The sequence below is a fragment of the Marmota monax genome, unplaced genomic scaffold, assembly GCF_021218885.2.
Source record: "Marmota monax isolate L192 unplaced genomic scaffold, Marmota_monax_Labrador192_F-V1.1 WCK01_AAM20220418_F8-fsc00052, whole genome shotgun sequence".
Taxonomy (NCBI): domain Eukaryota; kingdom Metazoa; phylum Chordata; class Mammalia; order Rodentia; family Sciuridae; genus Marmota; species Marmota monax.
In genome coordinates, this window is record NW_026693473.1 from 6740593 (window position 1) to 6755931 (window position 15339).

A 15339-nucleotide genomic window follows, 5' to 3' on the forward strand; every position below is an offset into this window, starting at 1 on the left:
CATTTTCTTTTCTTTTCAGGGAATATCTTACCTGGCCCTTGGAAAATCTTTTCCTATTGGTTTAATAAACAATATTAGAATGACTGCTTGGAAAAAATATAGTTGGAATCCTTCCTCAGGCTAAACAACAAAATGAATTCCTGCTATATTAAAGAATACTGTGGAAATTAAAGAAATCACAATAAAATATAGGCACATAATTGTACTGGAAATAACATAGATGCCCATTAGTGAGGGGGTAGTTAAATAAGGAATGCTATATCTTCTGAGTATCATGAAATCATATAAACTATAAGTTTACTGATCTGGAAAGATGTGTTGAACCTTAAGCATCTTTGTAGGAAATTCAAGCTATGTGTACATACAGTATGTATAGGGTAGTTCTACTTTTATTTTTAATATGAATGTCTGTTCTATATTTATATGTGTATATATAATGGTAAAAAAAGTCTGAAAGGTATGTACCAACTCAATCCCTCCAGATTACTTCTGGAGGGATGGAAGTGGAGGAGACAAAGAAAGTAGTAGTAGTTTTATCACTAAATATAATATTTTTAAGAGTGGTAAAACTATTATTTTATTATTTCTGCTCAATATTTTCTAAAGAAAAAGGATAAACTTTTAAAAGTAAAAAAATTTATAATGGGGTAAGGAAGACTTCTGAGTATAACATCAAAGGCAAAAAATCATACAAGGAATCATTTTAAACTTCTGCTCACAAGTGACAAGATTGTAAAAAGGATTGACAACACAGAACACTGTGATAGATGTTGTGGGTCAGTGCAGTCAACATCCATTCCTCCATCCTGCTGTGTGTAGAGGGTATGTGTTTCTGAGACTCCCCTGAAGTTACGATTCGGAATGTAATTAGGTTCTGTCAATATTTAGAAGGCAGATTTGAAACAGGGCTCATCTTTTAGCTGCTGTTGCTATTAGCAAACAAAATTATGAAGACTGACATGCTTAGAGACAGCTACACTGATACCCAGAGTTCCAGTGTCCAATCATCAGCCTTGAAGATGTTGACAGTTGTTGTAGGCTCAGGAAAAACATGCCATACAGAGAGCAAAACTGCAGAAAATAGAGCAAAAACGAAAGGAGCATAAGGGAGAATACACTGTTGAAAACAGCGTATAGAACAGAGTGGACAGAGTTGAGAAAAAGACAATGAAATAGGGGCTGGGACTGTGGCTTAGTGATAGAGTGCTCACCTGGCCTGCGTGAGGCACTGGGTATGATCCTCAGCACCACGTAAAAATACAATAAAGGTATTGTGTCCATCTACAACTAAATATATATATATCAATGAAATAAAAATCAGGAACTAAAGATTATACATAACTGGAATTCCTAAAGAGGATAACTGAAAACAATAAAGATAAAATTAAAAAAAAAAAAAAACCACTATTTGAAATAAAAGATTTTTTTTTTTAAACCGGGGATTGAACCATTGAGCAATATCCCCAGAAATCCCCACCTTTTTTTTTTTTTTTTTAGTATCCGGTGATCCCGTCAGTTTTTTCTTTCTTTCTTTCTTTTTTTTAATTATCTGCTCTTTTTAGTTATATATGATGTAGAATGTATTTTTGACATCATACATACATGGAGTATAACTTCCCATTCTTGTGGTTGTACATGCTGTAGTCATTATTTACATATGAACATAGGAAAGCTATGTCCAATTCATTCCACTGTCTTTCTCATCCCAACCCTCCCTCCCTTCCCCGTTTTCCCCTGTCCAATCCGGTGAACCTTCTGTCTCAGCTTTCTGGGTCACTGAGATTATAAGCATGTGTCACCATACCCAGCCTGTTCAATTTATTTTTAACTTTAAAAAATTAACTTCTGAGCTAGGTGTGGTGGCACACATCTGTAATTCCAGCAACTTAGGTTGAGACAGAAGGATCCACAAGTTTAAGGCCAGGCTTATCAACTTTTGGGATAACCTGTCTCAAAACACAAAATAAAAAGATCTGGGGTGTAACTCAGTGGTAGCTACTCCCTGGATTTAATTCCTAGCGGGGTGGGGGAGCAGGGGAGGGATTTGATTTAAATAAACTCCCATTTCAAAAAAATCTAGTGGAGAGACTGTGAACAAAGACCAACCTATATGTAATTGTGAACAAAAGACCAATCTAAAGAAGCTATACTCTATGTCTACAACAAAACTTAAAGTAAACAAGGTAACACATGTATACAGCTTTATCTTCATATGCCGAACATATAACACTGGATTTATTCAGCTGCATTAAATAGTTAATTGTATATAGTTTTAGCTATTTATATGGAATATTTAAAACTCCTAAAATCTATAGGTTATGAAATTCCCATAAAGATCTAGGTTCAACAATTAGGTCACACAGCTATCAATTCCACAAAATGCTTGAGTCTGTGTCACAGGCAGAATAGTTCTGTGTGTACATTGGAAAGGCTCGCCTGGGGGACTTTCTCACTACATTCAGGTTATGAGGAAGAACTACACTCCATGACGATAGTCACAGTCTATCTGATGCCACCATGTAAATGTGGTACTTTAGTGCTCCAGGTGGTCCCGCAATGAAACTCCTGGCCTGCAGCATGGAACAAACTGTTCTGTGCATTGGCTTGGTCTGCTCTCTCCTGTTTAACTATTTGAGGGCTAGTCCCTATAGCTTTGCATAAGATCTGTCCCCATTCTGTAAGGACAATATTACTCAAATTAAAGTAAAAACTGAACTTTATTTCATAATAACTCTTCTTCAAATAAAGGAGCATAACTATGTTTTTATTCCTCATTCAGGTTTTAAAAAATTGATGGTAATAAGTAAAGACAAGATATAAATTAGTTTCCATTTTTTATTAAAATTGTTTTTTTTTCTAAGGAATATATTACACTTAAAGTTCATTACTATAAATAAAGAATAATTTTCAAATCTTCTATTTTACTTATTAAAAGTGTAAACATAAAAGAAAATAATTCAACACTACCTCCCCTCCCCCCGACCCAATATACATTAAAAAAAAATTATTCTTTTCAGGAAAGTTCTCTCTTCAGAATGAAAACTATAGACTATCAAAATATGTTCATCCTCCTGGATTGCAAGGTCATGGCGGGAATGACCAGTGTCCATTGTGAAATAGGGCTGTGGGGCTGTGACTTAAGTCCGTCTCCTTCTTTGGGGATTGTCACTCAACTGCCCTCAGAGACAGATTCTTCTCTGTCCATCAGGTGTCCAAAGACATGGACAGCAGTAAGGCATTGAGCAAAGACTCTGTGATGAGCACAACATGAAGGCTGCACACTCCAGGAGGTGGATCAGAGCCAGTGGTGACAAGCAATGTGGCTGAGAATTAGTCATAGAATATTACAGCTGGAAGGATTCTGAGAAATCATCTAGTTGTTTTTTAGATGGCCTCAAACAGTAAGTCTTCTCACACTGAAAAGCACATCAATAAAATTTTATGGAATACTCTGATAATATCTATTTATGTATCTTCCTAAAACTATTTAAACATCGAAAAATTAGGTTTCAACTTTAAATATTGATAAACTAAGCCAAAATACACTGAAAACTTATGTTAACCATATTTTAACATTTTTAGAATATCCATTTGGTCTTAACAAAAATAAATATCTTATAGGAAAAAGGTAAGGTTTGCCGATTTTAAGAAAAAAGCAAGGAAAAAGAATGTTTTCTGAGAAAATACCAGAGAGAACTACATTATGACTACCTAATTGCTTGCCAGTTTCTTTAAAGCTGTCAGCTCAAGGCTACTGACATGGCTTTTATTTCCTTCCTGTAAATTCTGGTCTTCAAAACCTGAGACAAATTCTTATGATATTTTTGATAACTGGGACCTTAAAACAATCAAAATGAATCTAAGTTTGAACTGAAAACCGAGGTAGTCAGTTTTTATAAGCACTTGACCTTTTTTGAATTGGGAGGGGACTCTAGTTCATTGTCCCCAAATTAGCAGCTCTGCATTCTTCTTCCCTGCTCCACTTAACTTTTACCCCAGCTGCAGCCCACTCCTAAACACCACAGAATACCAGCATGTATGCAATTTCAAATTCTTCAGTTCACAGCTGAATTTTAGACTAATATTTCTGCATTGTCTCAGATTTTAAAAGTTTTTGCTTCAAAATTGTCATATTCTAAGAGACTAAAATATGTCTCTTAAAATTTCTTACAGGTTTAGTGTCCTTCTAAGTCTTGCTGAGTATACTATGCAGAATCAGTTATAAACAACCTTGATTAAGCTTTACTGAAGAGAAAGGGAGACATCAATGCAGTCAGTTACCTTCAGGAACTCATAATTTCTTAATCTCATACTCCATCACATTTCATGTTTGTGCAGAGAAAACACTGGGTCACCAGATTCCAAGCTTAATAAATATATATACAAAAAATGTCATCCATAATATTTTCTTCATAAAGTCATCAGTGCAAATATAATTATATCAAAAAATAAAGCAAAAATATATTTCAAGTATAAAAAGCACCATGCTTGGAAACAATACTACCTAATGGCATTACTGCACAATAGTCAAAATATAGTCAAACCTAGCACTGTGAATCTCAAATATATTATTAATCCATTTGATTTTTTGGTGAAGTTCTTTATACAACTTTGTGGGGTGATACATAATCATAATAAGTATGTAAGTTTAGATAATTATACATTTATTTAAAAATATACTCTACTTTTCTCTCACCTTGCATAATTTAATAGATGTATAATACTGAGTGTTGTCCAGCAGACCACTCTTTCTCTTAAACTGAAATTAACTATGTTTGGGGCCCCAGCTTTCACAATGACAAATACCACAAATACCTCTAATTTATATCTCATGCAAACATATACTTTAGATTTATGTATTTTAAAAAAGTAACTTTAGGTGGGACTGCCAAAACAGCAGTTATGCTGCTTTGCTCATTTAGCACAATTTCTAAACAAGCTTCCTTCAAGGGTTGAATTTTTAATGCTACAGAACTTATTAGCTTTAGAGAGAAAAACTGGGCATCGCCTGTCATTAAAGAAATTTCAAAGAGGAATCGCTAAATGGGGTTGGTGCTCTGGTACCACAGTAGAATTATTTCACAAAATCTATGTGGTAAGAGAGTTATCAAAAGCTGGAGGTAAAAGATACAAATTTCATCTTATGCATAAAAAATTTTTCAGGTATTCTAAATTCTTCCTGAACAATTTTAGTCCACTGAAAATAACCACATACATGTTTATAACACAATTTCTTTTCATCTACATTGTTCAAAAGGGATAAAATAAATGGTTTTGCTTCATTGGATTACAGTTGTCATAACTAATACCTGAAAAATGTACAACAATTTTTTCTTCTGGTTGCACATCTTCAACGTTTTTGCAGGGCAGTGTGTTTTACTCTCTGCTTCCACATTTTTTGGAGTCATTATTAAGTTAATGGACAATGAAATGGAAGCTGAGCACTGAAGATCGGTGAGTAGACAGGGTTAACGATACACTGATAACAGTTCAGTAGTAGACTGCTACACAGCTGGCAAAAAAGGCAAGCGGAATGAAATCACAAGACTTAGTAAAACAGTTTAAAACTCTTCAGGACAAACAATGAGAACAATGATACAAATGTACTATGGACAAGTGGGGCATGATGGCACAAGCCTCTATCCCAGATACATGGGAAGTTGAGGCAGGAAGATTGCCAGCAAAAAGCCAGCCTGGGCCACATACTAAGACCCTGTCTTGAAACCAAAACCAAATCAAACTAAACTAAGCCCAAATAAAAGTGTACTATACGTACAGCCATCAAATTTAAAATAAGTGTAATAGTGATGTAGAAATTTTAATTCATTATTTTCTGTAAATTAAAGGGCAACTGATACTTCTGAGGGCAAGATCCACAACTTACAATTTTGTAATAATTGGCTATTATTTGTTACTGTGGTGTCCATGATGAACTTGCTTATCATTTTAGGTTAATGAAAATGCTGAGGTATGTAATCACTCTGGGAATTTCACCAATTATCCTGTTTTCAAAAGAAAACTTCAGGGAGATTATGTATCTTGAAGTATAAGATGTGGTGACTTGTAATTCCTTCTCCTTCTCCAATCTTTGAGGTGGCTGGGTAGTTGATGAGGAGCGACTGCTGTGAAGTTTTGCTTCAAGGTCCATCGTAGTCAACAGGCCCAAGCCAAAGTGCCACTTCTACCATTGCACAGGTTCACGCTTGCCCAGATTTTGTGCTTTGTTCACAGGAATATGAGATAAAGGAGTTGAGAATTCACTTTTCTTTAAATTTCACTTTTCCATTCTTAGTGCCATACACAGAGAAGAAATCCAGCCAGCAGAGGAAACAGATTACCTAGCAGAAGCCAGAGGGTGACTACCAGGCTGGAGGAGCAGGAACAGAGATCTAGAGTTGAAAACAAGAAATTAACTTTCCATAACCATTTTTGTGATTAAATCATACCAATTAAATATTGACAGATGCGTAGAGGTGAATAAGAACCATCTTAGCAGAATAGAGTGACATCCTGGCCAGGAATGGTGGTGCACACCTGAAATTCCAGCAGCTCAGGAGGCTGAGGCAGGAGGATCACAAGTTCAAAGTTAGCTTCAGAACTTAGTGAGTCCCTGAGCAACTTAGCATGACCCTGTCTCAAAATAAAAAATAAAAAGTGCTGGGAATGTGGCTCAGTGGTTAAATGCTCCTGGTTTCAATTCCTAGTACTAATAAAATAAACAAAAATTTAAAAATTTTTAAAAAGAGTGACTTCCTGAAACCCCAATACACAGTTATTGTTTTTTAATATTATAAAAGAATAGAATATACACACAAAGGAAGAAAAGATATCTACCAAGTCAAGGTAATAATAAAATGGCACCCATGAAAAGAAAGAAGTGTCTTAGGGTGATAACCAGCAAAGGTAAAGATGGTACGTGAACTTGGTTATTCTGTGATGGATGAAGAACTTTCTCTCCTTTTTTTTTTTAGTACTGGGGATTGAATCCAGGAGTGCTCTATCACTGAGCTCCTCAACCCTTTTTATTTTTAAGACAGTTCTCAAGTTGCCAAGGCTGACCCTGAACTTGCAATCCTCTTGCCTTAGCCTTCTGAGTTGTTGGGATTACAGAGATATGCCGCTGTGCTGAGAAAGAACTCTTTTCTTTTATCCTTACTTGTCCCTTATAAGTAGGGTGACCATATAATTTATTATTCCAAACCAGTACAGTTCAAGAATAGAAGACAGCACTGTTAATAATTACACCAGGAGGGGAGACATGAGGCCTACCCAGTCAAACTAAGACAGATGGTCCCCAATTTCTAGAAATCTACCCATTCATCCATATCATGCAAGGTTTGATTTGGAAAAAGCAGATGATGGGCTTTGGGCACTAGGAATATATTTTAAATTATTCATGAACTGTTCTCAAGGCTAAAATGTTTCCCTAAATAATTCTCATAATGAAAATATTTTTATTGCAGTTGAGACAAGGCCAACCTAACCTTAATTTATGATGAGTTTTTATTTTTATATTTTGAACAATAAAGATCTTATATGGGAATTTTGAAGTTGTCATCAGAATATCCACAATTCAAGTAGAGATAAAAGAAGTGTGAATTATAGAACTCGAAGAATTGTGGGCTGATAGGATAACTGTGAGTCAAGCATCAGTTTTTTTAAAAAGATCTCTTGTAGGTAAATCTTGACTCAAGTCAAGAAATGGACAGTGGAAAAAATCACAATGTGAAATTACTTAAATAAATACTTACTGATTTTGAAAATATTCTGAACATTATAAGATGGGTCTTTAAAGAACCACTAAGGTTCAAGTCTAAATTGCTTAAAAGGTAACAAAAATAGAGTGGATCTTCAGTTACAGATGAGCAGAATGATAATTATCAAGGCATGAGACCACTCTTTGAGCATCTATTTTAGTGTTGAGTATCATTTTAAAAATTGTCTCATGGCATGTTACGTAGGCAACCTATGGGAAATTTCCATTCTTTCCCAATGGAATCACCATGTAATTGTTACAAATGTAATTGTATACAAATCCTATGAGAAGTCCACTTAATAGAAAATAGTGCTTCTCAAAGTATGGTCCCTAGACCAATATCAGCATCACCTAGGACCTTATTAAAAATGCAAATTCTTCGTGTTTTAACATGGTTCTGATGCATGCTAAAGTTTGAGAACCTCTGACCTAGAGCTGTAAATGTCCACTATAGTAGTAGCCAGTACTTATATGTGCTATTAAAGTTAAATTAAAATCTTAGAGCTTGCTTGTACTGTTCAATGGTAGAGGACTTGTCCGGCATGCATGAGGCTTTGGGTTCAATCTCCAGCACTGAACAATAAACAAACAAACAAATAAATAAATATTTAGTTCTGGTCATAGTATCCACATTGCACATGTTCAATAGTCACTTGTGGCCAATGACTATTATATTATTGAATTAGACAATGTGAATTACAGAATATTTCCGTTAACACAAATGTTCTGTTAGAAAAATTTCTGGCCTACTGCATCAGGTAGTGGTGGAGTTAGCTGGAGTTACTTATAACACAGGTCTTTATCTCCTGATTTCATAATCAATAATGGAAACTGTCTTGAGCAATAAAGAACAATTATTTAATTGCTTCAAGCATTTAGAAGTAATGAGTATGGAAAAGGAAGGAGAAAAGAAGATAAGTTTAACATTCTTTTTTTTTAGTTGTTGATGGACCTTTATTTCATTTACTTACTTATATGTGGTGCTAAGAATTGAACCCAGTGCCTTACACATGCTAGGCAAGTGCTCTACCACTGAGCCACAACCCTAAGTTTAACATTCTTAAAAGACACTGCAACTGTAAGGAAGCTATGTGAACAAATCATTTGAGAAAAACAACATCGACAAAAATCAGAAGAATTTGGGGAGAGAAATATCATTATACTTCCTCCAGAATATCAGCAGTTTTAATGTTTTAAAGTCACACTTAAAAAAATACTTTAATTCAGAAGACAGATTAGGGATGATTGTTTAATAATTATTAATATTATTCATACAAGTACATTTCAAGTGTCAACATTTTTACAATTTGTTGGTCAATAAAAACTGTATTAAAGAGAAACAATCTACCTAAAAGAAATAGCATATGTAAAGTCTGTCCAGGTCCTTAGTTCATAGTTTAACATGTTCAGTTAAAGCTCTGTGTGTGCTCTATTCACATGTATTAGCATATATGGGAGGATGTGTTATTCTACAATTTCAACAGTGATGCTTACAAACTATAAAAGTAATGCTTGAAATTATCCATTCTTATAATATTTTTGCACATTTTTCAATATCAGTGTAATTTGAAGTTTACAATGTTTTTGAGCCTGCCTCCTATTGAACTGGCAAGTTAACATGAAAAGAAATAAGACCACAACACAAAGGCCTCAGAAAAAGGACTGATAAAGAGGGAAGCAGGATAAAAAGTAGAGTGTAAAGTGCCAGCTGGTTGGAGTAGAGTGTAAAGTGCCATGATCAAGTGCTGCCCACCTCTTTTCAACAGACTCCCTAGTCTTTGTCATGCTCCTAGGTGGGAACTTTTCAAAGGCCCTTGACTGGGTCTGGCTTTCTCCTCATTCCTACACATTCTTCTCCTGGATTCCAAAGAATTTTACCCCTAGCCAGCTGGAGTTAATGCTCCCTTTATTTCAACTCAAAGGCTAGTGGTCTGAATCCCTGCTTGTCTCTTTGACAATGAGATGGTGATAGTTTCTTACAATTAAATCTGGGATTAGGTCTGAGAATGAGAACTCATCAGAACTATCTATTTATGGATTTTAGCCAAAGTAATTTAATAACAACTGTAAGAAAACTAAGTCTTCCAATCATCTCCACATCAAAAGTTAATTGAGCGGATTTATTACTATATTTACTGTATATTACATCAAAAGGTGTAAGGCTTTATAGAATTTCAAATAATTAATTGTGTGATTACTATTAGAACTGCAGAAAATTCAGCTAACTAAAATACTGTGAAAAAAAAAGAGTTTGAACCTGGCAGGCTTAGAAATTCTGTCTGCAAAGACAGTCCTTAGCTACTGTCTTGGAACTGCTGTCTTCTGGACTTCATCCTATGCACATTTTCCCTTTGCTAATTTTGTTTTGCATCCTTTTGCTTTAACAAGGCTAAGCCTTAAGTATGTCAAGTCCTGTGAGTCCTTCTATTGAGCCAACAGAACTAAAGGTGATCTTGAAGACCCTCAACGTAAGTACTAATCTCCCCAAACTCACCTCCTGCTAAAGCCCCTAGGACTTGGAAAAGAAAGGAAGTTAATCCTAGAGGTGGAAAAACTTTCACGTGTAAACTGAATGTAGCCCTGTATTTTCAACCAGAGCACAGAAGAGACAAAGGGTTGTGAGTGCAGTTTCATTTTTAAAAATAACTGTAGTTAAGAAAATAAAACACTGCATGAGATTTTTGTTGTTCATATTCTAAAATGCTGTGCTGCCATAGATTTACTCACAGTTCATTTAAGCCACAATTTTAATTGAGAATTCATGAATTCTGTTCTTACAATCTTAGTGATGGGTTGTGAGCCTCAGTATGAACAATTGATAATGAGAAAGGCATTCTTCTCAAGTCAGATTTTTCAATCCTCCTTCTAGCTCTAAAGAACTGTCTCCTTACTACTTTAGAGTTCTATAATGGCAGGAAGAAGGATTTCGCTACAAGCTACAACCAGGAGAGAAGCAACTCAACTTGCTCCAGGCTCTTATAAAGGTAATTTCAACACTGTGTAGGAAAAGTCCCCTCATTACTTTCCCTCTTAGTTCCAACCACAAAGAGTACTCACCCAGTGGAAGAGCTCGGGTCAGGTTAGCCACTGGGGGATCTGTCTCTGGAGGACACTGCTCACAGAAATCCCAGCATGATGGACACAGCAGGTTTCCCTCATGAATCCAACCATTCATCTGAATACTGACAGGGAGGACCTGTCCAGCCCGGCTGCATAAATATGAAGTATCTTGGACCCAAACCATTAGACCTTGAAGAGAACAAGAAATCTTCCAATAGGGAGGAAAAAAAAAAAAATCACATCAGTAAGATTCTAGGATATGAGATTTCTCCTTCAATTGCAGAAAATATACTAAAATTCACTAGAAATATTGGCTATAAAGCACAATTTGGCATTGAGCATACTTTATATATATATATATATATATTTTTTTTTTAACTGTAGTTGAACACAGTTTTATTTATTTTTATGTGGTGCTGAGTATTGAACCCAGGGTCTCGCCCATGCTAGACGAGCGCTCTACCGCTGAGCCACAACCCCAGCTCCCCCAGCATACTTTTAACTCATAGTTTCTAAAAGATTTTCACTCTAGTAGTGTGTGTGTGTGTGTGTATGTGTGTATGTATGTAAATATATATATATATATATATATTTAGTTGTTGATGGATCTTTATTTTATTTGCTTATTTATTTGTGGTGCTGGGAATTGAACCCAATGCCTCACAAGCACAAAGCAAACGCTCTACCCCTGAGCCACAACCTCAGCCCCTGTGGTGGTATTTCTTAAACTCTCAGTTCAGCAACTGAAATTCACAGACCCTGAAGCCAACTTATAAAGAATAATATTTCTATATTTTTCAGCATCCTTCAGCCTAAATCTCTGTGAAATAGCCATCAATCATTTCACCTCTCTCCACAAGTCAGGAGATTTTGTAAGTCAAATTTTATCAGTTATCTAAATCATTAAAATAATATATATTCACTATAAAGAAAAAAAGCATACAATATAGAAATGTACATAGGGAAAGTTCTTCATTCTTTCTTCCTACCCCAGATCTTCTGCTCAGAGATACAAATTCATGGTGATTTTATCCAGATTGGTAACATCTTTTTTTTTTTTTTTTTTTTTAAGGTACTAGGGATTGATTCCCAGGGAGCTTTACTACTGAGCTACTCCCCAGCCCTTTTTAAGTTTTTATTTTGAGACAGGGTCTTGCTGAGTTGATGATGCTGGCTTTGAATTTCCTGCCTCAGCCTCATGAGTAGCTGGGATTACAGGTATGTGCCACTGTATCTAGCTAGACTAGTAACATCTTGAAAGGCAAGATTCAAATCTCAACTGCAGGGGTCACTAATGTTTTTTAACAAACACATTAAAGACAACTTTCAAAACATTTAAAAATCACTGTGTCTTCTTCAAAGTCGTTTCCTACAAAGACTTCATGTTAATTTCAAATATGCTACTTCACACTGAATATTTCTGGAACTTCTTTCTTGGAACTACCTTCAATGTCAGTGAATGCTTCTGAATGTGTCTGAGGGCAACAAATTTTTACTTGCCAAAGTAGATGCAATTTATGGAAATAGCCCAAAGCTGCCCAGAACCAAGTCTGATAAATGTAGCTGTCTAAACTATTTAACATAAGATTTAACATAGGGGTAATAGAAAACATTAAAGTTTATTTTCTTAGTTATTAAACTACTTCAAATGGCAATTTCAAAAGAAGAATTACAAAAGTACATTTGAAAAATAACTCTATCATTTAAAGTCATTTAAAAAATAACTCTATCATTAGTGAAGTTGAAATATAAGACTAATTTGGAAATTTGTTACAATAAGTACAAAAAACAAACTACAAAGTGACCTTTTCCCTAAGTCTGTCACTCAATAGTGCAAAGTAATCATTATTTTAAGCAAGAATTGATTGAGCATTATGCTTGGTGCTGAAAAGAATACCAAAGAAGTCCATGATACAGTGTCAGCCTTCTTGAACCTTTAACTAAGATAAAAGACATAACATATAACTTTTTCCTTAAAAAAAGACTATGAAGGGCTGGGGTTGTGGCTCAGCTGTAGAGTGCTCGCCTGGCATGTGCAAGGTGCTGGGTTCGATCCTCAGCACCATATTAAAAAAAAAAAATAAGTACATAAAATAAAGATTTTTTTAAAAAAGAGTATGATTAAGAATTGAAAATCGGGCTGGGGATGTGGCTCAAGCGGTAGCGCGCTCGCCTGGCATGCGTGTGGCCCGGGTTCGATCCTCAACACCACATACAAACAAAGATGTTGTGTCCGCCAATAACTAAAAGAAATAAATATTAAAAAATTCTCTCTCTGTCTCTCCATCTCTCTCTCTCTCTCCTCTCTTTAAAAAAAAAAGAATTGAAAATGGTAAAAACAATAGCAACAAATATTAGAAATTTTCATGTTAAAATAGCATTTATACCCTAAGATGGACATGGGATTCATTCATTTGTTTGTTTTAGTACTGGGAATTGAACCCGGGGTGCTTTACCACTGAGCTACATCCCCAGTCCTTTTTATTTATTTATTTAAAAAATTTGAGACAGGGTCTTGCTAAGTTGCGGAGGCTGGCCTTGAACTTGAGGTACTCCTGTCTCAGCCTCCATAGTCACTGGGATCACAAGTGTGTACCACTACACCCAGCAAGGATTTGGAGCAGAGTAAGGTACATACAGACGTTACAGTTTGGGAAGAAGAAGAGAATTAGATGAGTGTTGATGGGAAAACTCCCTTGATGAAGCTAATTCTGGGAATTAAGTGTTGGCAGACAAAGTAGATGTACAAGAAGTAGAAGACTTAATAGACTCAAGCAAGCTGAATCAAAATCCAGCAGCAAGGAAACCCAAGAAGCAACATGATGGAATTTGAAGAATACAGGAAGGCCTGGAATTGCTGGCACCAGAAATCAAGAAGTATAGGCTACAGATAGAGAGATTAAAGTTTATTTTATTAAGAGTTAGGTCTATTTCTGGTGTTCTTAAACAGCCTGTATATATTGAAGAACAACTGAAAAGCAATTTGGAAACTCTGAGTATGTACATAAGGCCTGTTGACCACTATCTTCACTACAATTTTAACTCTTTAAAAAATAAAGAGTTAAAAAAAAGAATTTACCAGCTTCCAGAGGGGAAAGAAAAAAAGATTATATACATTAAAAAAAAATCACAGTGATATTGAGAGCCAAAATGCAAAGGAAAAATTCCTTCAGAATTATGATGGACAATGATTTTCAAAAAGAAAACTATACCCAAACTACTGAAGAATAGTAGAATATGCCACCGCTAAATATGCCATTTTGGCATAACAATTATTTAGAGCTAAAGGCACTTGAAAAACAGCAGAACAAGGAAAATGTTCTGACTCTCCCTCTCTTCTTGAAAGATGTCCTCCCTGGGACTGGGGTTGTGGCTCAGGCATAGCGTGCTTGCCTAGCATGCGTGAGGCACTGGGTTCGAATAAAGGTCCATCAACAACTAAAAAATATTAAAAAAAAAAAAAAAGATGTCTTCCTTATTCCAGGATAAAAGAAACATCACTGGAGCAAATTTTAGTACAAACAGATGCTGTTAAAATAATTCTCATCTTCCTTTAGCCTCCCCATATCTTTTACTTATTTTTCCATAATTGCTTCCCTTTGTTTAACCTAGTAAAAAAGCATCTAGATTTTACCACTTCTTTCATATGAAACTTTTATTAAATAAACACATATGCTTTACTCCTGGAAATGTACCTTTTGCCAACTTAATCCTTAGGCCCAGCTTGAGTCTTGCCTTCCCTACACTATCATCAAGTATAAGGGCAGGATAGTGATACTTTCATATGCTAGAGGTCTCAAAATTCTCCTCTCCCAGATACTCCTCAAAAATCCACCAGGGGATATGATCCATTAAAATGAAGGGGGAAAAAAAAAAACAAACCTAGAAGTAAGGGAACCAATATAAGAAAGGGACAGAGGCATCTCCAGGATGATCTTGACTGGAGAAGGAAAGGGACAGTTATGTTATAAATTTAAAGGTTATCTTTATCCAGATTAGTGTAGATTAGAAATTTCCAGAGGTGATTTTCGTAAGATTAAACTGATAGAATACCTAAAAGTATCTAAACTGATAGAATACCTAAAGTAACTGATTATATGAAACTAGATGAGTCCAAGGAAAAAAGTTTGGAATTAAATTAGTGTTAAATAAAGAAAAACTGAATGAGAAAACAAGATATTAGTTAATAAATCCAGAGGGAAAATTTTGGGGGGAGAATTAGAGAAGTAATCATTGTAAAACACATGGCTTCACATTTACATAGTCATCTTAAGGTAAATATAATGAAAATATACCTATCCAAAATTACTACAGAGAAGATGGAGAACTAGGAAGCGAATGTAATATGAAGAAAAGGTGAAAGAGCTAAATACTACCAAATGGGCAGAGTGAGGAAAAGAAATAAGCTGTATTATTGTTATGTAGAAGGCGGTCCTTGTTTATAAGAAATATGAATTAAAGTATTTAGGAGTGAAAGTATTTAGCAGGTAGCATGCCTGCAATTTGCATGAAATGACCCAGAA

At 35.3% G+C, this 15339-nt stretch overlaps 1 protein-coding gene across 6 annotated transcripts in view; it reads right to left on the reverse strand.

Moving 5' to 3' along the window:
* Nucleotides 1–2821: 2821 nt before the first annotated feature.
* The window catches only part of Lmln (leishmanolysin like peptidase), a 74784-nt gene continuing 62266 nt past the window's right edge, over nt 2822–15339 (reverse strand). For 2 of the 6 annotated variants that reach the window (XM_046457927.2, XM_046457929.2), the window contains exons 16-17: nt 10814–11024; nt 2822–6389 (exon numbers count right to left, since the gene is read on the reverse strand). In XM_046457927.2, coding sequence (XP_046313883.1) covers nt 6289–6389; nt 10814–11024 — 312 coding nt within the window. In that variant the 3' untranslated portion in view covers nt 2822–6288. The remainder of the gene's footprint in view (nt 6390–10813; nt 11025–15339) is intronic. The other 4 variants (XR_009228064.1, XR_006854705.2, XR_006854704.2 and 1 more) reach the window with 4 other exon arrangements.